Genomic DNA, 27627 nt, shown 5'->3' with positions numbered 1-27627 from the left:
AAAGCATAATTCAAAAAGTCTCTAGTCTTATGAGTTTGCTTCTGTACCATAGTCCTCTAAAAAGAAAGAAATATAGAAGGCATGGAGGGGAAAAGGAGGGTAGAGAACAATGGAAATAAACATAGAGAGTGAGACAGGCAGCGAGAGTGAGACAGGCAGCAAGGTACAAATATAACTCAGCTTTGCATTATATATTCCCAGCACAGTGTGACGTGGAGCGCACAGGCGTGTCCGTCTGGCCCAGCGGGAGAGGAGACATCCTCAGTTGTCCCCACCACAGCGCTGGTACTCGTACACATGCACCATGCTACACACAACCAGAGTGCTTAGTGTCACCGTGCGGCCAGCCTGTGTCAGGTAAAGACGGGAGGGGCGCCATGGTGACGGGCAGTAGCACACACTCACCTGCCCCTAGTGTTGTGACTGCCGTGCGAGCCCTCTGATGCACACGGCACGCTGCTCTCGAACAGGGCAGTGAAGTGCTCAAAGTTCCCAGAGAAACAGGATGTTTCAGGCGGTACGCCATTCAAGAGAGGCCAGCCTGTTAGTTTTATACGGTGACTTTTCCTCTTCCTAATATAATATTTAGCCTATATGTTATTACAGAAGCTGCAGCAATGCTGCAGCTCCTTGAGCGGGATTCCAGGATAAGTATGAATGGCGCCCAGCACCAATCTCCTCTGCAGGTGACTCTGCATTAGTATGAAGATAAACGGAGAGAGTGAGTTAGAGTGTGTGTGTGCGCGCACGACTTTGGGAGATTTGCTCTCAACACGCAGACACACATTAAGCAATCTCAAAAGACATCACGCCATGCACAAAGTGTCCTTTTTATATTCGCGTACTCATCCAAGTGGAATCTTGGACAGTTTTCCGTCGAGAACTGAAGGTCATAGGCCTAAGAATACAGGCCTAATTAATTTTTTAAAAAGCATATCCACATAAAAGAACAAGCGTCTGCTTTGCGACAGTTAAATCTGATATAACAGGCCTTCAGACATGCAGAGTAGATGCATCAATATCAATCGTTGACACAAACGCTTTTGCAACAAACCATCGCAACCTACGTGGTTATCGGGGGGGAAAATGGTTTGTTTTATATTCCTCCATTTTAATTAGTGTAAGTGTTTTGTGATTTAGCAGTTCATTTGTAGTCGATGTCTAGGAGCTTAGTTTGGGGAGTTGGAATCACTACTGTAAACCTACCTTCATGGTTAACAGAGCAAAGGAGAAAAACCTCACAAACGGAGTCTTTTGTTTCTCCATCAGAACGGTTTAATGGAGCAAAACCAAGCAAACTGCAAATGCTAGCGCACGCGCGCATCTCCATTTGAACGCCTGCTTGCACATGCTTTCTCCAACCTTTGCTCACACCCAGTGGTAATATGATTACTAACAGAAAGACAAGCAGACTAATGCCAAACACAGGACAGACTGGATATTGCAATATTTTTAATCATCGTGATACAAAATAACTATACAACTTTGGTGATTTGTTTGCATATACTCATTAAAAGGGATATATGTTTTACACTTAGGCCAGCAAGATCTTCTCTTGCTAGTAGGCATACAGTTTGTTCAAGAAATGCTTTAAAGTGCACAAACCCTCAGAGCTCAGACGTATGGCATTTCATGTTCTTTCTCCAGAGGTTTTTTTCAGTACAAATATCACGTTGTAGTTAATAAAAGACTGAGTTCTCTAATTAAACAGCTTTGTATATAATTTCCACATAAATGAAAGAGGACTGATGCATCATTCTCCAACTCCGGTCCAAAGAGGTTTGACGGAACAATTTATAACATGAGAAATATAGCCTGCATAGCGATGCAGACATGTTTTATAGTCTTACCCCAGCAAAACATTTACAGCATTTAGCTGACGCTTTCCAAAGTGATATACAATTATGAAAGAGTACAACTTCAGGGTCTTGCTCAGGGGCCAAACAGTGGCAACTTGACAGCAGCAGGACTCAAACCAGCAACCTTCCAATTACAAGTCAAACAGCTTAACCACTGAGCTACCACTAGACAAGAATGTTTAGCTGCCATATTTCCATCTTTTGCTAGGGGTTTGATGCTCTCAACATTTTAAAAAAGGATCAAGTTACTATTGCTTATGACATTGCAGTCCCAAATCAAGCCCCGCCTCCTAACATATAAAGTATTGGATATTTGTAAGCAACAAAGTAATAGCCTCACTTTACCCAAGAACTGGACAGAGGCTGAGTAGCTACTCCAGGACATCAGCAGTGTGTGGGCAAATGGAGGTTCTATCACTGCTCAAGATACGAGATCCTCGTCAGCAAAGCGGATCGGCTAGTAGTTCCTGAGAAGCCAGGTAGGGGTGGATATGCCCATCTGGCTGAAGTAAGCCCACCACCAGGGCTTCTCGCTCCTGTCCTCATTGGGCTCCGCAGGCTCTGCCCCGTCCTGCTGCCCAAACTGGTTAAAGGGGTCGAAGCGCTCGTAGTTCTCCAGCTCTGGGATGCTGAAGTAGTCGAGATCCGGTTCCACCAGCACCCTCTTCAGCACGAAGTCCACTCGGCCCGTCCTCTGCATCCTGGCAGGCAGTCGGATGCGCTTTGCCACCCTCGAGTAGCCGGGGGCGACAGCGCTTACGATGTACACGCCCGAGTTCAGCAGCCGCCAGTAGTCACCGTCGTCGGCTGGAGACGAGAGCAGAGGTGCAGGGGCGTTTTACCCGTACCATGTCAGACATTTACAGGGAAGGTTTCAGCTAGTCGGAGAAAAATGGCAAAGCAGTAGCGGTGAAGGATAAAACAGGGAGTTCGAGCCCTTCATTGGCTGATCTCCACAGTGCAGACCAACGGACCCTGACTTTGTGAACTAGGTTTAAAGCCTCTAAATGTTCTAGCTTTCATTTCTTTTTTAATTAATCTTAATAAGAAGGTAAAAAATATAAATATTTTGCTGTGGTAGCCTTACAAATCGCTGATTAAGTAAGATTCAATTTCAATGGTAAGAACAACTTCACTACATAAAGGATTCATAATAGGGTTTCTTTGCCAACATTAAACTCATGTCACTGGTTCAAAGTCCCTTCAAAGCATGACAAAAGGGAATGTTTATTTTAAGAATGCAGTGAGGACCATTATCAAATTAAAGCACTTTAGTACTTATTATAATGCAAATTGTGCAAAAAGCCCACAATTACTGGTTTACTTTATATATAGTTCCTTTAGGAACATTAAGATTTAACCAAGTGTAGGTGTAACCTTAACACGACCATTCATGAGCATAAACAGCTAGTGTTGTTCTTCACATACATAAATGTCTCAAAGCAGCATCTCTGCCCATGAATGTGGTATGAGATCGGTCTGCACATCCCAAATCCAGCCTTTTTTTTTCCTCCCACAGGAATTACCTGTTGTGACATCGTGTCGTATCCCTTTAACAGATATAATGGCTCCTTTGATTCCATTTCCATCTGTGTCTTTCACAGTGCCCTTTATACCTCTGTGGACCTACGGCACAGCATCCATGAGCTCCGTGAACAGCACTCAAACTTGGACTCAAATTCATCTCAAACACTGCTCGGTCCTCTTGTAGTTTCAAAGTTTTAGGTAATTTATTTTGTATTAACAACCAATCATAATCGGTATCATCTTAAAATTTTCAATAAATAAATAAACTGCCTTGCAGTGTAGTAAGAGTATTGGTTAAACCATGTTACACTACCGCCATCTAGTGGTGAACTCTGTTCATTTAACAAGCTTGGAACTACTGACATTTCCATACAGCAATTATAAACTGATCTTTATATTTTATATATATATATATATATATATATATATATATATATATATATATATACACACATACAAATTCAGCTTTATATTTTAGTGTTTTGCCCTTTGAGTCCAATAAACAATTGAAAATATATAAGGTGGAACATTCATACTTGATGGAAATTGTAACACTCTCTGACATACTATTTTAGATGAACTGTCCCAGTAATTGATCAATTAGTTCACATATTAGTTGGTAAACCAATGAGTCAGTAAACCCCATCATTAACACAGCAGTGAGGGCAGGAGACTCACGGACTCCATGAAACTGAGCAGGGCCTCCTTGTTCCTGAGCCATTCAGGGTACAGCTCCTCCTCAGCAGGGAACTTATCACAGCCCAGCTCCACCGTCAACTCCAGGCAGTTACTGTGCAGGTAGTTGAAGTCCGACATGCCTAACACACAGACCCAGAGATGGATTACAAACTGGGGTACAGACTTGACTTCCAGTGATCAATCCACATTTAGCACAGTCTCAGTTTAGGTCGCATGCTTAATCTGCTTCTAGAAAATAAACTGGAACACATACAGTACAAGTAAACAGTATTACCATCTTATAGGTTTTTTATATACAGTACAATTTTTTAAATGTATTATATAAGGTTTTGTTTTATACAGTATAAGTATAGAGTATTAACATTTTATAGGTTTTTTACACTGCATGGCCAAAAAAAGGTCACCACCTGGATTTAACTAAGCAAATAGGTAAGAGCCTCCCATTGGATAATTACTGCATGGGTGATTATGTTTCAGATGGCAACAAGTTATTTAACACTAACTGATGCAGTGAGTAGCTTCTCGTTTGTTAAACAACCATGTTGAAAGACATCCTGTGGTCCCGGAAAAGATGTTCATCTGTTTCAGAAGGGTCCAATTATTGGCATACATCAAGCAGGAAAACATCTAAACAGATTGCTGAAACTACTAAAATCGGGTTAAGAACGGTCCAACACATTATTAAAAAGTGGAAGGACAGTAGGGAAACATTACCTTCGAGGAAGGAATGTGGTCAGAAAAAAATCTTGAATGATCGTGATCGGCAATCACTTTAAATGTATGGTGAAATCAAATTGTAGGAAAACAACAGTAGAACTCAGGGATATGTTTAATAGTGAAAGTAAGAACATTTCCACACGCACAACGCAAAGGGAACACAATGGATTGGGACTATACAGCTGTGTAGCCTTAAGAAAACCACTTGTCAGTGAGGCTAACTGGCAAAAACAGCTTCAGTTTTCTAGGGAGCATAAAGATTGGACTCTGGAGCAATGGATGAAGGTCATGTGGTTTGATGAGTCCAGATTTACCCTGTTCCAGAGTGATGGCTGAAGTGATGCACCCATCATGCCTAGTGCCTACCGTACAAGCCTGTGGGGGCAGTGCTATGATCTGGAGTTGCTGCAGTTGGTCAAGTCTAGGTTCAGCAACGTTATGTGTCCAAAGAATGAGGTCAGCTGACTACCTGAATATACTGAACGACCAGGTTATTCCATCAATGGATTTTTTCTTCCCCGATGGCACGGGCATATTCCAAGATGACAATGCCAGGATTCATCGGGCTCAAATTGTGAAAGAGTGGTTCAGGGAGCATGAGACATCATTTTCACACATGGATTGGCCACCACGGAGTCCAGACCTGAACCCCATTGAGAATCTTTGGGATGTTCTGGAGAAGACTTTGCACAGTGGTCCAAATCTCCCATCATCAATGCAAGCTCTTGGGGAAAAAATTAATGCAAGTCTAGACGAAATAAATGTTGTGACATTGCAGAAGCTTGTGGAAACGATGCCACAGTGAATGCGTACCGTAATCAAAGCTAAAGGCGGTCCAACGAAATATTAGAGTGTGTGACCTTTTTTTGGCCAGGCAGTGTATATATTGTATAATTATATTATATATATATATATATATATATATATATATATATATATACAGTATAAGTATACAGTTTTAAAATTTTTTGTGCAACTGTAAAGTGCCCTTGGGATCGGTCCCTAGTGCTGGCCCCGTTAACGCTGGCTTGTACCTCCAGCAAAGCTGTACCACAAAGCTCCGTTGACGATGCCTCCGTTATTGGCAAACGAAGCTCCACATCGCTGTGTGTCATTGCTGGACATGGTGGCATGAGCATCTGCGTAGGTCCTGGCAAGCTGCTTAAAAACCTGCACACAGAGATGCTCCGTCATCCCGACACCACACACTCGAGTGCTGCAGAAAGCACTGTGGATATGAAATGATTCACGTCTGCGTTCAGATGTTGGTTTAGCGCGACGCTAATGACGCATCAGCGCCCTCCATGCCAAGCACACCTGGTTTGGGTCTCGCTGATGTACTAATGAGTGTGTTAATGTGTGTTGAAGCAGGGGAAAAAGCACCAAACTGTGCAGTACTGGGAACGCTGACGTTACCCTCATCTGAGTTCGAACCTGCTCGTCCGGCGTGGGGGAGAACATCTTCTCCTCGAGAGGGTGTCTGGAGAAGTCAAAGGGGTAGGAGATGACCAGTTCCCCTCCATGCAGGCTGGCAGAGAGCACGAAGGGGATGGACCGGATCCATTTCATCACTGCGTATGTCTCTGGAGCAACCTGGAAAAAGGAGATGTGAGCAAAGCTATATCCAACATCCCTTTTCAAAGCTTTTGTAGCACAACTGCAAAATGAGACCAGGATGTCACACTGTACACAAGCTGATTTATATGCGTTCCACCATGAAGTTTCTGAACCCTTCAGCACTGGGAGTTCAGAGTACTGGCCAGAAGTTACAGCGCTGCTTCGTAACAGTTATAAGAGTGCACTGGTATGCTTGCTACTCTGTGTGCACCTTGCTCATCCAATAGGAGTCCGGGATGGGGATATGGTCACTGCGGAAACGTTTGAAACGCCGTCGGTTGTAGTAGACGGATGTGAGGTCAGGGAAGTTGCGGTTCAGGTCAAGGTTCTGTGCGTTGGCTCTGCCACTGGTCCAGCCGTTATACAGGTGACCCTAAACATTCCACAACCAAACCCCCAGACAGATGTTAAGACTTTTCAAAAGGGTTTCACTCAGAGACTCTCTGTATATTATAGTCTGGGTTTAACACCCCTTTCTAAATACTTACCTTCATATTGTTTTAATATATTTAACAGCTTGTGAGCTGGTGCCTAAAGCAGAACTATTTCTGTATCTCCAAATATTATTTTAACTGACAAAATAGGATCAGTTTTTCATTAACTTGTTTTGACTTAAATTTGAACATTATGAACATGTTAAGGAATTGTGATAGTGCAGGACTGGGACTTGCATTCCAACAGAAGTCAGCAGATGTTTCTATTTAATCGGACTAACTGTTACTGCATGTTATGTGACTTTTGTGCAGAATTAATGAGGCCAATTGGCTTTTGATTTGACACAAAACTCCTTAGCATGCATTCCTGGAAGCAACCAACAACAGACAAGGCAGTGAGTCAGTCCCAGTGCGAGTGAGTGAACTGTGGGAAAGAGTGTGAAAGCCAGACAGTAATTCACCATGCCATTAAAAAGATAAGCCAAGGAGCAGAGACGATACAGATGGCAATGTAAAAAAACAGAACAAAATACTTCAATCTGACAGAGATGCTGGCTAGAACAAATCAACCTAGTTCAGCCTTACCCTTTCCAACTATATCTGTCAATTCTGGTTTTGATTTAACATGCAACAACATCCCTTTAAATTCCAGTTTAGGGTAAGGGGTTTCCCCAGATACTTGCATATCATGCAGAATGATATGCAAATGATATTGCACATCATGCACGGTCCAATTTTACAGCTCCTCTTATGTTAATAACTACCGCCCGCTGCAGTGAGGTGAAGGTCAGGTAAGGACCATAACACACTGCCATGTGCCATCACTCACACCTTTACCTGGGTGCCAAACCTGCAGAACTGGGCATTCCAATACCAGCTTTTCTCACACTTCATGTAATTTTAATCCCATTTATTATCCTGGTTGAATTTTCTGTATCACTTTGTGATGTGAACACAGAAAGATGTAACCCAGATGTTTCGCTGGATGACTTTTTAAAATTAATTCTATGGATTACGTTTCTTGATCTTAATTCTATACACAGGGCCCAAAATTCCTATCTGCCAATGTCAATTTAATATTAATACAAAGATAAAAACATTAAGCAATTGTGTACTGTGGGTTTGAAAGATATGTTCCAACGAGAGCTACGAGAAACTACTAGCAGTCAAATCTGATAGATTAGTGACTTCTCCAGAACAGGCTGACCCACACAACCAATGCAAAGCTGACACCTGCAAGCCCAACTTTACAGTTTAACACCGTAGGGTTTGTAGGATTAGTGACAATATGTAACATGCTGTTACAGAGATGTCAGCTTGCACAGACTCAGGTGTGAATAGTTTGCACTGTTTAAACTGAACCATAATCCATGCTGATCATTTCAATGACACAGCAATGGTGGTACATCTCAAGTTAACGTGAGGCTACTACTGAGGGTTATATGACAAAGAAAGTTCAGTGAAATGGCTACAGAATGACCCACTCATTAGTCGAGGCTCCCTGTACCAGTGGTCCACTCTCCACGCTTTCTACAGCCTGTTACGTTCGGCTCACTGTGAGCTGCTGAAGTCATTGAATCAAATCTGGAGCAGCAAGTAATGTGAACTTGGCAACTCGCCTGCAGTTACTACGCAGCTACAAAACCATAGTTGTCTTGACGACAACCCCCACTCTGCTCCAGGGACCTGTGCTGGTGGAGGGAGCTGGACGGCATGGTCAGTCGGCCGACAAGACGACGGACAGAAGGGCAGACGGACCGGCAGCGGTGTATTTACTTCCTGGTTGGTGTTTTCGGGGTCGTTGCTATCGGCTACCTCAGAGGCGGCGATCTCGTATCCGTCTGGGTTCATAGAGGGCAGCAGGTGGATACGCGTGCTGTTGATGATGGTCTGGATACGCTCGTTGCCCAGCAGGTACTCTGAGCACAGGTACTGAGCCAGGTAGACGAGCAGCTGGCGACCCAGCACCTCGTTCCCGTGCATGTTCCCGATGAATTTGACCTCTGGTTCCACTAGAGGGCAGTGCAGGAAGAAAAAGTATGAGTCTGAAACATACACACTATCACAGTATATTGAGATATTGTGTATGCCAGTGTACTGTGAACAACAAGCAAGATTTAGAACCAACGGCTACATCTTTGAACCTTCCTTCCAAAAAGTACTGTGGCATTAAGATGAGTCTTTGTTAGTCTTTGTGTTGCAAGAACTTTCATGTTACAGAGTCAAAACCAACAGTGTCTTTCTACATAAGGTCCATGAATAGAAGGAGTTGGACTGCTCACATAGGTCGTGTTGTCCAGGGTTATTGGAGAACTCGATAACCAGCAGGTCCTTGCCCTCCACACTGCGGCCGATGCTGTAGGTCCGGGAGATCTGCGGACATTTGGCCGCTGTCTTCTTCAGGATGCTGAACATCTGGGCGTTTGAGTGGTAGGTGAATTGGAGAACAGTGGACTGACCACCGTCAGAGATGTTTGCGAAAGCTACATCTTGTCTGGCTGGGAGAACACAATGAGTTGAAGACAGCAATATAGAAAAAGCAAGATGCAGGGGAAGGACATCCCAACCCTCTCCATCACACCGCTCCATCATCCCAGACATCCCAACCCTCTCCGTCACACTGCTCCATCATCCCAGACATCCCAACGCTCTCCGTCACACTGCTCCATCATCCCAGACATCCCAACCCTCTCCGTCACACTGCTCCATCATCCCAGACATCCCAGCCCTCTCCGTCACACTGCTCCATCATCCCAGACATCCCAGCCCTCTCCGTCACACTGCTCCATCATCCCAGACATCCCAACCCTCTCCGTCACACTGCTCCATCATCCCAGACATCCCAACGCTCTCCGTCACACTGCTCCATAATCCCAGACATCCCAACGCTCTCCGTCACACTGCTCCATCATCCCAGACATCCCAACCCTCTCCGTCACACTGCTCCATCATCCCAGACATCCCAACGCTCTCCGTCACACTGCTCCATCATCCCAGACATCCCAACCCTCTCCGTCACACTACTCCATCATCCCAGACATCCCAACCCTCTCCGTCACACTGCTCCATCATCCCAGACATCCCAACCCTGTCCGTCACACTGCTCCATCATCCCAGACATCCCAACCCTCTCCGTCACACTGCTCCATCATCCCAGATATCCCAACCCTCTCCGTCACACTGCTCCTTCATCCCAGACATCCCAAACCTCTCCATCACAGTACATAGGCTCTCCTGCCCACTGCTTCGTGTTGCCTGGAATTGAGCATTGACACTCTTCAGTGTATGATGGTATTTGCCTGTTTTGGACTACTAGAAAATAAAATGTTTCAAATACTACACCCTTGTGAAGATACATGAAGGGATTCCAAAAAGCAGGTTCAGTGGAATACTGTTGGCCAGGTTTGTCTGCAGGTGCTTAAAGTGATATTTAAACAGCTGTGCTGTGTATACACCTGCGCTCCTTGGCATCAAAGTGTTTCCTACTCTACACTGTCCGAAATTAAATGTTATGTTTATCTGAGAAAAATACCGCAAACACCATGCTGCCAACAATGCAGTAACCCTACAACTAACCCTACAACTATTAAAATATATTAAGTTCCACTATGAGAGGACTGGAGCTACACTTTGTACCCCAGCAATGCCATTTCAACTCTTTACTGTGCCGTAAGTTACATTTTCTGGGAGCAAAGAACTATTATCACTTTTGCCTATTTTTCAACCCCTCAGTGTAAACAAACAAGCCTCCGTTGCCTGTACCTCTGAGCTCAGCCAGGGGGTCGTAGCATCCCTCCTCGTTGCTGACGAAGAAGCGGTCGCAGTCCAGGAAGTAGGGCCAGGCCATGCCGATGGCCTCGAAGGCGTGCGCGCAACTTCGGCGGACCGCCTCACACGAGCTGCGACAGGGCTTGCGGAGCACGCCCACCTGGCATTGCGGCGCCAGCACAGAGCAGCCCAGCAGGCGAAGCTCCGGTGAGCACTCGCCGTTCAGCAGGCCATGGAGCACGCTCAGTAACAGGTACTCAGCGCTCAGCTCCGCCTCCGGTCGCGACTGCTGGCCCACCAGGTTGGGGAACATGGTCTGCTTGTAGGGCACATCCTGGCAGTAGCTGAGCACCATCTCCATGCACTGTGCTGAGGACAGGGAGACATCGCATTACTGAGGACAGGGAGACATCGCATTACTGAGAACAGGGAGACATCGCATTACTGAGGACAGGGAGACATCGCATTACTGAGGACAGGGAGACATCGCATTACTGAGGACAGGGGAGACATCGCATTACTGAGGACAGGGAGACATCGCATTACTGAGGACAGGGAGACATCGCATTACTGAGGACAGGGAGACATCGCATTACTGAGGACAGGGAGACATCGCATTACTGAGGACAGGGAGACATCGCATTACTGAGGACAGGGAGACATCGCATTACTGAGGACAGGGAGACATCGCATTACTGAGGACAGGGAGACATCGCATTACTGAGGACAGGGAGACATCGCATTACTGAGGACAGGGAGACATCGCATTACTGAGGACAGGGAGACATCGCATTACTGAGGACAGGGAGACATCGCATTACTGAGGACAGGGAGACATCGCATTACTGAGGACAGGGAGACATCGCATTACTGAGGACAGGGAGACATCACATTACTGAGGACAGGGAGACATCGCATTACTGAGGACAGGGAGACATCGCATTACTGAGGACAGGGAGACATCACATTACTGAGGACAGGGAGACATCACATTACTGAGGACAGGGAGACATCGCATTACTGAGTACGGAGGGGACGGCTGGTACTGATTGTCCAGGAATACTGTTGTTACGTTTAAACACAACAATTCCATTTCTGGGTCCTTCCTCACATAGCAGTTAATACTAACATGGAGCTATTCTTAAAGACTCTCTGTGTCTGTGTAGTTTTAAGTGGTTACGAGCCTAAAACCTTTTATCAGACAATTATTTAATGACTCCAATAATTAAAGTGCAATCTTATTTTTAATCTCATATATGTGTTCCTATGAGTTTCTATAATAAAATGTTAAGGTACAGAGAAGAATAATTTAACATTTTGCTTTAAAATGGAATGTAAAAGCCAAACGTCCCACCATTATTTACCTGTCAATCTCTGATCACCTTAGGGCTTACAATTCAGTCATTCTCTCTCTCTCTCTCTCTCTCTCTCTCTCTCTCTCCCCCCCCCCCCCCCCCCCACTCTCCTCCTTGTCTCAGCAGACATGTCAGATCGCATTTGTGATGTTTTGTGCTCCATGGCTTCTAGGCAAAAAGTCATGACCTCCATTTTAACTCAGCTTTAGACGCTGAACCGACTTCCAGGGAGCACAAGGCATCCATGAAAACCACCGTGAGTTTCGCTGACTGAATGCAGGCAACACTGCTCACCTACGTCGCTGTACTACAGCAGCTGAATAAAATGGTGCAAATATTTAGAACTTAGTCAAATGATGAAACATAGATAGGTGCGTTGCTTACGTTTCTCTGCGCCTGATACCTTGCATGTTCCTGTAATACGAGAGAAAGGTACATGTTAATCTAGGTGAATTTACTTGGGCAGCTCCAACATTCAACGGTAGTTGGCAGCAGAGTGCAGCTCTAACAGTTGTAACAGTAAAAACGATTTTTGTCAGCAGCGTTATACCCAGGGTCAGCCTAGTTTACAGACAAAGAAATGCTGACTAGAATCTAAAATCCTATATCGTTGCTTATGCATATTACATTGTTATATTACTGCCTAACTATTCCGAGTCGAATGCTTTGACAAGCAAATGTTGCAGAAATGAAGCTGAACCCTACAACCGTTAGCTTGAAGCGCACATTAGAGAGAAGCAGAGAAAAGCTTAAGAAGTGCTGCGCTCCCTGAGCAGTGGCATACATCACCTAAAGCCGCCTCTGTCTGCTCGCACCGCGGTGGGACGCAGCAGCACGCCGCCACAAGAGTCAAAAGCACCCCGGCTCGGAGCATCGTCCACCGCACGCGCAGAGCGATGTGGCGCGCGCCACTGCACGAGGACACGCTCCTTTGTGGAGGACGAGAGTCCACGCGACGCAAACAGGCGATCAGATTACAGCGCCGCGTGGGCGTCCGCGCCACGCTTTTCCGGAGCGTGTTACTAGGATCCTTTACGCTATTATACAAGTATAGACAAACGATGGTTTTTAAAAGTTTGGAATAGTTATCCTGTACGATACTTATTCAAGTAGTATAAACTTTTTCGTGGATTGTTGAGGTTTACTCCTCACATGAGAAAAAAAAAAACTTTTAACATGAAAAAACTCAATCATCAGTCAAACTAATGAAATTGTATATGCACAATTTTTGCGACATAACATTATATCTTATGTCTAATTACATTCAGATTTGTTCGTCAACTGTAGACATTTTACAGTGCGCTTATCTGGTCGAGTTATCTTTTGCTAAAGTGGTGGCTGATGAATCGATTATTTCTCACACGCGTTTACAGCCCTTGGGGATACAGCGCTTTTCCCGCCTCTGAGTCGCCACTTGGAATGTATATATAGATAGTACTTGTCCAGCAACAAAAGTGCATTTACACTTACAGCATTTAGCAAATGTGCAGGTATCAATTAATTCAGCCTTAGTCTGTGTTGCACAGGGTGCCTGGTCAGGCAGTGGGAGTTCTGTCCACCATTTAGGCGCTAGTACAGAAAAGACTTTTGCCTGAAGGCTACAATATATGGGAGGCACAAGTGCTTACAAGTAGGAGGGGGCATGTCTGTTTTTGTCATGGTGTGCACGGTATGCGTATAAGACTTTTAAATCTGAAGTGTGTAACTGTAAGAAGTCAGTGGAGGGAACACTGCGTGTAAACTCGGGGAAGATTGATGAGGAATTGTGCAGCTGCATTCTGGATCAGCTGTGAGGGTTGAGTGGCATGTGAGGTGAAGTAGTCTGGTCTTGAGAAGACGAGGTACTGGACAAGAAACCGACTGGCTTCTCTGACAGCAAATGGTTAAATGTAGGCAGATGTGTGTGTGTGTGTGTGTGTGTGTGTGTGTGTGAGAGAGAGAGAGAGAGAGAGAGAGAGAGAGAGAGAGAGAGAGAAAAACAAACTTAGTGATTATATATAATAATCACATGTATGAGCCACTCAATTATAATATTTAAACTTTACTGAGTGTTAATTTATTGAACGTGTATATACAAATATATAATGCACGGCAGCACGTGCTTTAAAAATTGCAGCCAGTTCAACGATTGAAAAAGTCGCCCATGGCACCATGCTCCCGTCTGTGGTAAGAGAACAGTGAAACCGGAGCTAACAGACATGGTTAGGGGTACTGTAGCAAGCCAAGCCATAATGGGCAAATAATCCATCAGGAGAAACGTACACTGGCAACACAGCCTGATACTAACTATGTAAGACAACCAAAATCCTGGTTTCAGCCACCCACAGAATGGAGCTTTTCCAAAGGTTTGAAAAACAACACGGCATTTGAAGATCTTCATTACTGACGCTTTGTGGTTCGAGAGAATATTTGATACTACTGATGTTCACACACACAAAAAAAGCACCACCACCAACAATACTTATAGTCAAACTCTGTCTCTGTGCAGTTACAGGCGGTTTAAAACCAACCCATTAAATACCCACCGGTAACTAAATGCCTGTCTGATTGTTTTTTTCTTTAAAATCTCAGAATGGTGGATGTTGTCTGCGTGTTGTCCACCAGGCGTGTCAACCATAGATATGTCAAAAAAGAAACCATTTCAGAGAATATCTTCATCTTATTTTCAATCCACTTTTTGAAAATGGTCAATGTCTATAATAGTTAACCATTAAGTGTCCATACTCCACTGCTGTGTGCAAAGAACTCGGACATTTAAGAGCTGACGGTGAGGAGACATTCCTTTTTTCTCTCCTTTATCCGTTAGCATTTCGCTAACCCTCTGCTGACTGCATTTGATTTCTGTTTATGAGCTGTTGCTTAGGCCAGAGGAAGTGTACTGGTTATGGGCCATAATCCCATTCATTATGCCAATGAGTGCCGTTTTGTACTGGTGTCGCAAGTGGGAATAGACAAAAGGGTCTGCTATACCAGACACTTACCGACGACCCGCCAGTGAAGGTTGATCTGCCCTGATGAATCAGTTCTGTCAGTCTGAGGAATTAACTGACAGAAGAGAGGAATTAACATGTTATTTTAGATGCAGCTGAGTAATTTATTAAACGTTAACTCACACCCTAACTGATTGGTGCAACTTCTTTGTTAAATGCTTCTGTGGTATATTGTCGGTAGGCAATATTGTAGCACATACAGATTTAATGTGATGTAATTATTCAATCATTTGGACTGGATGCTCCAGTAGATGTCTAAAACAGTCCTTAGAACCAGTCACCGCTGGCTTCAATTCAAGAATTTAGCACTCTGCAGAATTTCACACTACAGAGTTCAGCACAGTGCTGCATTCTGTTGTCTGTATGTGTACTGAGCAAATGCAAAAAAGTCCAATCTTGTCACGCTTAGTCTCTGTTTCCTTGGCAACCCAAGGTCTCATGTTGTAGTTTTTCTTTGCTTCCTCGTTCTGTTTGCTCCGCCCCTTGCTTGGTTTTTCCCACCTGTTATTATTTCAACTGCTCCTCATGTATACCTGGTAGCTGGTGTTCTTAAGCCATGTGTTGTTGCTGCTCATGATTGAATGTGCTACCTCTTGCCTCTGTGTTTGTGTTGCCCTGTTGGATATATTTGTGATTGGCCATCCAGCAGGAAGGACCCACCAACTTCGGCTCAGGACCACAGCGAACACCTGCCCTGCTCCCACTCTGTATTACAAATCTGTGAACCAGAATGTTTAACCAGAACCAGAACACTTAGCCATGTTTGCCTTATATTATCAACACTACTTTGGCTGTCAGTTAAGTTCAGTATTAATTATTATTTACTGCTGTTAACTTTTAAAGCTCTATATGGTCTTGGCCTTGTAACGTGTGTTGGCCCAAGTGCCGTAGGGCGAGGGGCAGGACGCACAGACTTCCTCGACAGGGACGAACATTTATTAACATAAATGACAGCAGCACTCACACGTATTATAAACGATGAACCGAACCACGTGACTCGCGGGAGGCGAGCATTCCGTGACAGGCCTACAGTTACTGGGCGACCTTATTTGCCCATTATGATCCTTCACGCTTGCTTTGATTACAGAATGCAGAATCTACATTATTATTATTATTATTATTATTATTATTTGCATTTATATAGCGTCTTTCTCAAACTCAAGGTTGCTTTACAAATATCATTCTTTTTTATACACTCACACACCTGATGAGAAGCAGCAGTCAATTTTGCACACAGTGAACTCTCAATTAGAACCCACAGCCCCTGGGGCACTGCAGCAGGTGCAGGGGTGGAGGTTCAGACCAGGATAAGGCACCACCCATCACTGGACACACACACACACAGAGCACCACCCACCACTGGACACACACACACAGAGCACCACCCATCACTGGACACACACACACAGAGCACCACCCATCAGTGGACACACACACAGAGCACCACCCATCACTGGACACACACACACAGAGCACCACCCATCACTGGACACACACACACACAGAGCACCACCCACCACTGGACACACACACACAGAGCACCACCCATCACTGGACACACACACACAGAGCACCACCCATCAGTGGACACACACACAGAGCACCAACCATCACTGGACATACATACACAGAGCACCAACCATCACAGGACATACATACACAGAGCACCAACCATCACTGGACATACATACACAGAGCACCAACCATCACTGGACATACATACACAGAGCACCAACCATCACTGGACACACACACAGAGCACCAACCATCACTGGACATACACACACAGAGTACCATCCATCACTGGACATACATACACAGAGCACCAACCATCACTGGACATACACACACAGAGCACCATCCATCACTGGACATACACACACAGAGCACCAAGCATCACTGGACACACATGACAATTTAGAGTATCCAGTCAGCCTAACCTCCATGTTTTTAGACTGTGGGAGAAAACCAGAGACATCAGAGGTAACCCACACAGAGAACAGGAAGAACATGGAAACTCCACCCAGATAGGGCCTTGAACTCAAGACCGTAGTGCTGAGAGACAAATGTGCTAGCCACTGTCCCTCCACATTAATACCAGCAAAAACCTCATTACCTGACACAACTTACAATTATGAGTGAGTACAACTTGAGTAACTGAGGGTTTTGGGCCTTGCTCAGGGGCCCAACAGTGGTAGAGTTTGAACCAGCAACCTTCTGCTTACAAGTCAAGAACCTTAACCACTGAGCTACCACTACCCAACTTCAATTGGGACAACTGAGTCTCAGACATAGCCCCATTCATAAATCTACACTACTTGTTTAGTTAGGGCCTATTAGCCTACTAGGCTACTACTTACATTTGTGTATGATAACTTACACTTACATATACACGCACTTGCACATTTACCGAGTATCGGTACTCTCTAATATCAGGTCCGGAATGTGACGTGAACGTCGGGCTTTTGAATTCAGTGAATAACACCGTGAGCACGCGCGCTGAAAAATCTCAGGCGCGTTCTGACAAACGTGCAGTCTGTTTATTATGCATGACGTTTCGTCAGTGAAGAAGTATCAATGTTCTGCATTTTGTGATCGCATATTTATTTAAACATTTGAGTAAAATTGGAGCTCAGTTATTACGACTATAATGGTTATTACTTGAATTGACTTGAAATTACTTGAAAAAAACGAAAACCTGCCTCTGAGAGAATCTATTTAAGAGAGCATGCGAACAAAATGAAAGATAATTACACACACACACACACACACACACACACACACACACACACACACACACACACACACACACACACACACACACACACACCGCCAACCTGGTGGTTTTGAATCTGCTGGCTTTAAACTGAAGATATCTTATAGAAAAAAAGGACCTACAGGCATCAAATTAAGATTTGCCATTTGAAATGGCCATTCCTGCTTGGGGATTTCATATATATTGTATTTATAATATTTCTGCAGTTTTCATTGCTTGTCATATGAACTTAAATGGGTTTCTTGGTATCAAAGAAGCAGACAGACTAGCTGCCAGTTCAGACGACTATGCCAGCTGGTTACATGTGCACTATATCTGGCAGAGCAACCCTCATGATTAATTTAGTTAATATTAAATATGAAGCTTTGCCTACAGGGAGCTTGATGAGTGTCATTGTATGTGTATATTCTAAACCTTAAGATAAGGACCACAGCCTGCTATAGACGTGTGTGTGTGTGTGTGTGTGTGTGTGTGTGTGTGTGTGTGTGTGTGTGTGTGTGTGTGTGTTTATCAGCATGAGCAAAATTATGGTCAAAGCTTTGCTTTGGTAAGTAATAAAAGAGTGAAATATAGTCTATACATTCTTCAGCCAAAACACACACACAGTAGTGGGTAATACACCCAGTAATAATATGGGTGTTGGCTGTATTAATATGGTCGCAGAGGTTGATGTTATATGTATTCGTTAGACACTGGATACACACTTTATCCTGACTGGTGTCTGTGTGAAATGACCCCAGTGTGAATAAATATTCCCACATCTGAACACACATACACACGTACCTTAAGACACTGCAACATTACACTCAAACACACGTACCTTAAGACACACCAACATTACACTCAAACACACCTACCTTAAGACACACCAACATTACACACAAACACACCTACCTTAAGACACTGCAACATTACACACATACATGTAATAGCTACTCTCACAGAACCCACCCATTTCATTTACTTATGAGTAGAGGTTTCTAAAATTATGGGATGTAACATAAGGAAATGACACTTTAAAGTTGAAGTAGAGGTTAAAGTATAATTGAGGTTTTGTGTAATTGATTCAAGATCACTATAGTCTACGATCGCTTCCAGGATGTGCTAAAGTGCCCTGTTATTGGTATGGAGTACTGCAGATATAATGTGATACTGCACAGTGTCCTCAGCCAAGCACTCCAAGGTCCCACTCAGAGCTGGAGAAGTTTGGCTTTCCCTTCACACAGAGCGGAAAGACGATTGGAAAGAGAGCAGTGTGAGGCACAACACTAATATTGTATTGTATTATTGTATTGTATTATTTTATTGTAATATTGTATTGTAATACTGTACAGAGTTGAAGGTTCATCTATCATTACAGGTACCTTAGTACTCATGTATTATGGAGTACATTTTCCTACAATGCTCAGATTATGAAAGTAAATTATTGATTTTTTTGAAAGTTTTTTGTTTTTTCAGAAAAGACCTTTTAGCCATGCAAAGTCTACAGCATTACTGACTTTGTGTGTGTGTGAGAGAGAGCACTTGGGACATATGCACACAGCTGTTGTTTATAGATTCTGCCACCAGATAAAGCTTGCTATGCTGTCTTAAGAACTGAAAATAGGCACAAAGTAGACATGAACCTGCAAAATGAAATTATGCATCCAATTACATTAATGACAGGAGCTGAGTTATGGCTGAGGTTTGTTAGTTAAAGGAAATAGAGCTCTCATCTATGTTGATGCAACACACACACAAACAAACAAACATACAGCCTCGGTTTGATGAAGTCAGAGACCCGCCCCGTCACTGTGTCACCTGTTGGACGTTAGCAATACCTGCTGCAACATGTAGTGAACCAGAGAACTAGACTTACCTGGGACTCTTGTTCCAAAAGAGCTCTGGGGCAGCTCCAACCTTTGTACAGGTCAGAAGGGCCCATGACCTTACGAGAGAAAGGGAGGCCAGGGCACGCAGTTACAGACTTAGGTTCTGGAGAATAATAATGAAACAATGGCACATCTCTCCTTCTCTCTCTCTCTCTCTCTCTCTCTCTCTCTCTCTATCTATCTATCTATCTATCTATCTATCTATCTATCTATCACTCTCACATTGCCTCTGGAATGACTGGAGACAATAACATGTGTGAAGTTCAATAGTTTATCAGTTTACATGGAGAACTGAGCAGAGTGAGTCTATTTTGGAATGAATTCACAATACCTGCTTCCCTAAAGAAAACTCCCAGTGTGGAGGCTGTGGGTTTTCAGACCTGTGTGAACGCACTGCTCAGGCTAAAGGCTGAATAGCCAAATAGCCAGATAGCATAACTGCAGTGTTTACGAGTATGTGCTTACAGTATACATCAGCCTTTATTTAAGAGTGTGTGAGAGAGTGTGTGAGAAAGAGGAAAACCTGACAAGAATCTGTTTGACTAAAAGTGTGTGTGGGTGAATGCATGTTGAACAGTGACTCACCCGGCAGTTCCCAGCACACGAATGAACGAGCACACCTGCTCTCTTCTAATTCATCTCACAACATAAACTGTGTGAGCTCGTCCCACAAAACTGCAGTAACATCACCAGAACACAATAAATGTGACTTCAGAGTCAAACTTCAGAGTTAAGAAAACATCACATGCTCTAGTTTAAATGTATTGTTTCTAACTGTTTTTTACACAATTTCTTAGTGCAGGTAGCCTATTTAAGCTTAACTGCATTTTTAAAAAAAAGTTTAAAGTTGAAATGTTCTTTCTTTATCAAATGTGCTCACTGTGAGTACAGTGTACACTGTGGGCTGATTGTCTATGCAGGAGCAGTGACATTAGATGTCAGAGGGATTTTACCAGATGTTTAATTGACTTTTGTCCTTTCCATATGAGTATTTGTGTGTGTGTGTGTGTGTGTGTGTCTCTCTGTGTGTGTGTGTGTGTGTGTGTGTGTGTGTGTGTGTGTGTGTGTGTGTGTGTGCGTGTGTGTGTGTGCGTGTGTGTGTGTGTGTGTGTGTGTGTGTGTGTGTGTGTGTGTGTGTGTGTGCTCCTAGACAGAGGACATGGTTGGAGTTTTGTGTGGGAGGATCAACTCTGTGTGTGAGGGAGACTGATGGAATGTGGAGGGAAAAGAGAATGAGAGGGGAAATAAACAAAGAGAGAGAGAGAGAGAGAGAGAGAGAGAGAGAGAGAGAGAGAGAGAGAGGGAGATAAACAGAGAGAGAGAGGGAGATAAACAGAGAGAGAGAGAGAGAGAGAGAGAGAGAGAGAGAGAGAAAGAAAGAGAAAGAAAGAGAGGGAGATAAACAGAGAGAGAGAGAGAGAGAGAGGGAGATAAACAGAGGGAGAGAGAGGGGAGAGAGAGGGAGGAGGGGAGGTGGGGAGAGATTGCACTAAAACTACCTCCCTTTCCTACGCCTACACAAGGACTTACACACATTAATATTATAAAGTACTTTTTAGCTACTGAATGCTGAAAACAATGAATTCATATCTAGGGAAGCACTGAACAGTGGTACTTTAACTGGAGTGGATGAAGAGGGAGCCACGGTAGAATAAACAGTAGAGGGCGTAGTAAAGGAGAGTTGCCACGTGTCTCACCAAGCAAACCTCACCGGCAGGAGCGCGAAGCACTATCGCCATCTAGCGATGTAATGAAATAACTGCAACGACAGTTACATATACACATATACTTGATTCATAACATATTTCCCCAAGTGCTCCTCTAAATGTATATTCCCTAGATGTAGCTAGGAATAACCTGTACAGGAAGTTGCCCAAAGTTTCTAAATATTTTACCGCAGAAAATCCTAAGCCTTTGTAACATGCAGGTGAGTGAACATTGGCGACGTTCACAGTAGTAAAATATATAAAATATAACAAACTCTGTATCTTATATTTCCAAATTATAAAAACCAAAAAAATAGTTTTTAAAAAATCTAAAAACTGAAGGGAATCTCTGACGTTTTTAAAATCCAGCCCAATTTGAAGGTGTAATGCATAACAGGTTCAAGATTATGCTGCATTATATTAACATTCCTTGAAGAACACAGTAATTTGTGCTTCAGCATTTGTAGGTAATCTGCAATTAATTTCCTATTTAATCCTAATGCAGATCGTGAAGATCTCATGGGCTCACTGTATGATTTACAGAGAAAAATACAAGAAGTAAAATATGATAATTAAAATATGTAAATAGGCAAGATCAGAATAATTTTGTGATAGGTTTTCTCTGCTTAAACATCTCAAAAGTCTAAAAACCGTAAATAGCTAAAAAATGACATTAATCATAATTTTAAAAAAGTCCTATAAATGTGGCCTAATCAGATTTCCCATGGAACATACAGTGCACATCCAGAGGTCTTGTTCTAGTGTGCGGGGAATGGGTTCACTTTCTGTAGACACACAGGCTCCTGCCATGTGTTTGTAATAGTTTCCCAGGACAGAAGACTTTATAGGACTGAACACAAATTTCCTATTAAAGTTAAAAAGCAATGAATAATTTTTGTTTATACTTAATGTATCTAAATTTTGTGTTTTGAAAATGTTCAATTTTACCGTTACATTTTTTTCTTTTTTCATCATAAATCTTTTTTTTTTTTTTTTTTTTTTTTTCCGTAATTTTCTGCAGCAGTTCGTCTACTTAAATCTGGTCACTGGGGTCCCTGTTGTCCAGTGCATGAAATCTGTTCCCATACATGTTCAGGTTTGGATTCTCACTGATGAACGTTTCAATAGTTTTGCCACCCAGGTCATTCCTTCTAGTAAAAAGGATCATTGTGTGATTAGTGGCACTCTGCCCAAGTCCATCTCGTACAAGTTTCATGATTCTCTTGGTTACTGGAGTGACCAGTATGATGACAATGTGTCTTCCTCATTCAGGAGATTCTACCAGCATCAGATTCAGTCCAGATGTAGACAGAGGCATCTTCATATATTTCAGTATTTTGTTCACATTTTCCAAGAATAGTTTTGATACTTGAGGTCTCTCCCACCTTGGTCAAGAAATAAAACCCAAACATATTTTTCAGATTCTTCCTTGCTGTCTGTATCTTCCCTTTTTAACCTCTTTCCAGTTAATTCTCTTTTTAACCTCTTTCTCTGGCTGATCATTTAATGTGGGTAACACTGAGGGTTCCTTCACTACATCCTGGTCTTTCATCTCTGTCTTCTTCAGATCCTGCAAGATGTTCTTCACATCTTCATCTGATCTCTAATTTCTGTTATTTCAGGTTTGGCATCTGTGACTGCAGCAGGGTAACAATGTTTGAAATTCTTCTCCCCCTTAAGAAATTCATCAGAAGCATAAGGTCCGTGTCGGCAGATACTGCCATATTCTCTTGGCAACTTCATCTTCAGAAAGTTCTGTGCGGTCCCAGACTGGTGTATCCACCACTGTAACCTGCCTGCCATTGACCATCTCTGCTGCACTTTGACATTCTAGTGTAAGTGACTTTGCTGAAGTTTCTGCTAAAAAATGTTTGTTTCCAAGTATGGTGTTACCAGAGGAGCTCTTACCAAAGCCTGCTGCAATAAACAATACCCTAAAATAAGTATTACTTCTGTTTCCCTTAATGGACGTTCCCTTGTGAGTTGGGTCTCGGACACATGCACAACTCGGGACAAGACTAGGACCTCTAGAAAGTAGGACTAAACATTAATTGCTTATTTCATTTTTTATTTAATTTTCTCTTTAAACTGTTGTTATTGTGGTGTCCATTGTCGGCCAGAGGAGGATGGCCCCCCCTTTGAGTCTTGGTTTCTCTCAAGGTTTCTTCCTCGTGCTCTAGGGAGTTTTTCCTTGCCACGGTCACCCTTGGCTTGCTCACTGGGGGCTTGGACCTGGACATTTGTAAAGCTGCTTTGTGAAACCATCTGTTGTAAAAAGTGCTGTATAAATACTTTCTGAATTTTGAATTTTGATGATGCATTCATGGCAATACCAAAGTCTGTGGTAGACCTCTGTCACTATTATTTTAAAAGATTTTGGAAATACTGATCAAAGTATTCAGAAATTGGATGAAGTCGTTAGTTATAACTTTCAACTAAATTACCAACATGTTTTACATTGTGTTTGTTCGGCTACTAAGTTGTTAAATTGACATGGACAGCCTGCTTAAAGTTTGTGCGCGTACAAGCCTTGAAGAGATGCCCCATGATATTAAAAGGTGTAGTGGCACACAGGTTCAATATGAATTGCCTTACAAGTTGAGGGAGAGATGGAGAGTTGAAGAGTGTAATTACCAAGATATGAATAACAGAAGAGAATTTAAAAGTTTAAATTTAAAAGTTTAAACAAGTTAGAATTCTATCAGACCCCATCTTTGGCATTATATAAGATCCTGTAACCAGTGCCCAAAGTACAAGGCCCACGCACACAAGATCAGTAGAATCAAAGTTTTACAAACAATTCGATTTACACCCAATGCCACTATTGTTGACATTGACCTGTGTCTGCAAACAGTGATGTAGTGCCACAGAAACTCAGTTGTGTCTGTTTTGCTCAGAACATCCACTAAGCAGCTGTTCTTGGTTTAAGAGGACAAGACATACCAAGAAGATTTCATTTTTGAAGAAAAGAGGCATTTGTTTCCCACATTTTCTTGTAGGCCATTTGAATAAAGACAGTACCCAGCATCATTCATGTACTGTTGCTAGTATGCTGCATCCTACAATACTGCACAACACCAGTTTCCCTTAATGCATGTGGCCATACTGGGGCTGGTGAAGGTCATTTACAGCACTTAGCTGACACTTTTATCCAAAGCAACTTACAATTATGACTGAGTACAACTTGAGCAACTGAAGGTTAAGGGCCTTGCTCAGGGGCCCATTAGGGGCCCAACAGTGGCAACTTGAACCAGCAACCTTCCAATTACAAGTCAAGTACCTTAACCACCGAGCATACCAACATACCTGTGAAGGTAAAATTAAAGAAAGGCAATACTCTTATTCAAACATGTGCCTTTCTGGACTCTGGCAGTGCTGCCACAGTTTGTACAGATAAATGAAGGTACCAACTAAATGTGGAAGGGAAAAGGACAAACATTATGTTATGTGCATTGGGCCAAGAGAGAACTATATGTACCAACATCATCTCTGTATTGGAAGTGAGTGGACTTCACGAAAATGCTTTCACTTCTTTCATGAATGCCATGATCACTAAAGCATATGCTGAAATAGTGCCAGAGGGGCAGCTAATAAGAAAGCATTCATTCATGGCATTTAGCTGACACTTTTATCCAAAGCAATTGTGGTGATTGTGGTGCATCTTTAGGAAGTCATTGAATTACTCACAAGAAGATGAATGTTATCAATGGTCTGTTCAATATATGATACCCTTGGTTTCTTGACCCACATGGACAAACGGAGGGGTAATGATGTTAAAATGCTGTTTGTGGACTACAGTTCAGCATTTAACACCATCATCCCCTCCCTAATCACTACTAAGAGGATCTAGGACTGCATACATCCCTGTGCGACTGGATCTCCAACTTCCTAACAGACAGACCACAATCAGTACGGGTGGGCAACTGTGCCTCATCCACCCCCACCCTCAGCACTGGAGCTCCTCAGGGTTGTGTCCTAAGCCCCCTGCTCTACTCACTGTACACCTACGACTGCACAGCCACTTCCAGCTCCACCATCATTGTCAAGTTTGCTGACGACACCGTTGTCACGGGCCTGATCTCAGACAACGATGAGAGGGCCTACCTGGAGGAGATTAAACACCTGGAAAACTGGTGCCAGGAAAATAATCTCCTCCTGAATGTCAGCACGACAAAGGAGCTGATCGTGGATTGCAGCAAGAAGCAGGAGTGGCACTACCAACCTGTGAGGATCAGTGGAACCACGGTGGAGAGAGTAGATAGTTTCAGGTACCTTGGTGTTCACATCTCGCAGGACCTGTCCTGGTCCCGCCATACCAACTCCCTGGCAAAGAAGGCTCATCAGCGTCTTTACCACCTCAGATGCCTAAGAGACTTCAGACTGCCCTCCAAGGTACTGCGGAACTTCTACACCTGCATTATCGAGAGCATCCTCACGGGGAACATCACATTCTGGTTTGGGAACAGCACCAAGCAGGACAGACAAGCACTCCAAAGGGTGGTGCGTTCAGCAGAGAGCATCACTTATACGGAACTTCCTGACCTGCAGACCATCTACTACAAGCGGTGCCAGACCAAGGCCAGGAGGATTGTGAAGGACCCCATCCATCCCAACAATAGGCTCTTCTCTCTGTTGAGGTCAGGGAGGCGCTTTCACTCCCTGAAGACCAAGACAGAGAGACTGAAGAGGAGCTTCTTCCCACAGGCCATTCGGGCCCTGAATCAGGGAAACTGATAAACTGTGGGGACCACCACCACCATGTAACATACAACTGTAAATATGTTCAATTACAAGATGAAACTGTAAATTGTGTACATACATATACATATATACATATCCATATATACATTGTACATTGTGTATATAAACATAATATACATATATTGTACATACAGTGTTAATATATTTTTGTACATATATAGAATATATATTCCTCTATGCACCCCTGTTTTCTTTTTCCTCAGTGTGGACAGAGCACTCTCAGCCATTTCACTGCGAGTTATACTGTGTATGACTGTGTATGTGACAAATAAACCAAACCTGAAACTTGAAACTTGAAACTTGAAACCCTACACACTGTCAGCAAAACTTTTGTTACAGGAATTGTGTAAAATCAATTTAGGCTGGGATGTGCAGGTACCAGTGAACTACGGTGAGCAATGGCTAAAATGGGCATCGGGTTTGAATCAGATCTCTGACTTTAAAGTGCAACAATGCTTCAAGGCTGAAGGATTTGGGTTGATCATGCATACACAGTTGTATCATTTTGCAGACACCATTGAACAAAGGCTATGGTACTGTAAGTTATTTGAGGCTTGTGAATAATAACAATGTTCACGTCACATTAGTAATGGGGAAAGGATGTGTGGCACCCCTTAAAAGAATGACGATACCAAGAATGGAACTTACAGCTGCTTTCTTGGCAGCAAAAGTAGATATGCTGCTCTTGTCCAGTCTACAGCTGCCATTTGGATCGTTGCATGTTCTGGACAGATAGTCAGATAGTATTAAAATACATTTTTAATCAGCATGCCAGATACAAAACATTTGCCACCAATCAAGTTGCAGCAATTGGAAATGCAGCTAACTTGTCTGAGTGGAACAACATTGATTCCAAATCTAATCCTGCTGATGTGACAAAGGGGTCAAACAGCAGACAACTTCATAAAAAACAATAGAAAAAAGATGGCTTTATGACTGAGAGATTTTATGGGAAAAACAACAGATGTGGCCAGTTGGCTTCAGAACAAATTCGGTATCAAGGGAAGATCCTGAGATAAGAGGAATATAATGGACTTTTAACGCACCATGTGCATCTCACCATGGAGGCATATGGGAAAGGCTTATAATGTCCATAATGCAAGTGTTCTGTTCTGTTTTAAGCAACAAACCTTGGATGAGGAGGGACTTCACACAATCTCATGTGAAGTAGAGGCTGTTGTCAATGGTCTTCCTCTAACAACAGTTTTGAATGAGCCACAGGATTTACATCCACTAAGACCTACTGACCTCAAAGCTAAACTAAACTCTTCCACCTGGCATCTTTGACAAAAGAGATCTGTATGTCAGACATCGCTGGAGGCAGGCAAACCTCTTTTGGAAGCACTGGACATTAAAATACCTGTCAGTTTTACAAGAGCAAAGTGGAATAAAGTCAGAAGGAACGTTCAGTGTGGTGACTGTGTTGTTGATGGATCCAGCTTCACATAGATTATGTGGAGGATGATTGAATCCTGCTCTGAATGTAAAGGTTTAGTGCATACTGTGAAGATTAAAACTCAAAGTCTGTTTGGAAGGTGAGGAATAAT

At 43.2% G+C, this 27627-nt stretch overlaps 1 protein-coding gene across 2 annotated transcripts; it reads right to left on the bottom strand.

Moving 5' to 3' along the window:
- Nucleotides 1–1437: 1437 nt before the first annotated feature.
- Nucleotides 1438–12935, bottom strand: cpz (carboxypeptidase Z). Of its 2 annotated transcripts, none has more exons than XM_027027472.2 (11): nucleotides 12766–12935; nucleotides 12361–12390; nucleotides 10616–10990; nucleotides 9136–9351; nucleotides 8630–8865; nucleotides 6631–6792; nucleotides 6237–6395; nucleotides 5837–5972; nucleotides 4065–4204; nucleotides 3386–3485; nucleotides 1438–2666 (listed from the first exon to the last, which is right to left on the bottom strand). In XM_027027472.2, the coding sequence occupies exons 1-11, from the start codon at nucleotides 12848–12850 to the stop codon at nucleotides 2317–2319; spliced, it is 1989 nt and encodes a 662-aa protein (XP_026883273.2). In that variant the 5' UTR covers nucleotides 12851–12935; the 3' UTR covers nucleotides 1438–2316. The 2 variants fall into 2 exon arrangements, with proteins under 2 accessions (XP_026883273.2, XP_026883274.2); XM_027027473.2 differs by having other exon boundaries at nucleotides 8669–8865.
- Between the last annotated feature and the right edge of the window lie 14692 nt (nucleotides 12936–27627).

The sequence above is a fragment of the Electrophorus electricus genome, chromosome 11, assembly GCF_013358815.1.
Source record: "Electrophorus electricus isolate fEleEle1 chromosome 11, fEleEle1.pri, whole genome shotgun sequence".
Lineage (NCBI taxonomy): Eukaryota > Metazoa > Chordata > Actinopteri > Gymnotiformes > Gymnotidae > Electrophorus > Electrophorus electricus.
This window is presented reverse-complemented; position numbering and strand designations above follow the sequence as displayed.

Excerpts from the sequence above, each read along its gene's own strand:
- cpz (XM_027027472.2), bottom strand. The coding sequence starts at position 12,850 with ATGCTCCGAGCCGGGGTGCTTTTGACTCTTGTGGCGGCGTGCTGCTGC. Across the intron at positions 4,205-5,836 it reads GTGGTACAGCTTTGCTGGAG|GCATGTCGGACTTCAACTAC; the intron begins GTACAAGCCAGC and ends TCTGTGTGTTAG. Across the intron at positions 2,667-3,385 it reads ACGACACGATGTCACAACAG|CCGACGACGGTGACTACTGG; the intron begins GTAATTCCTGTG and ends TCTCGTCTCCAG.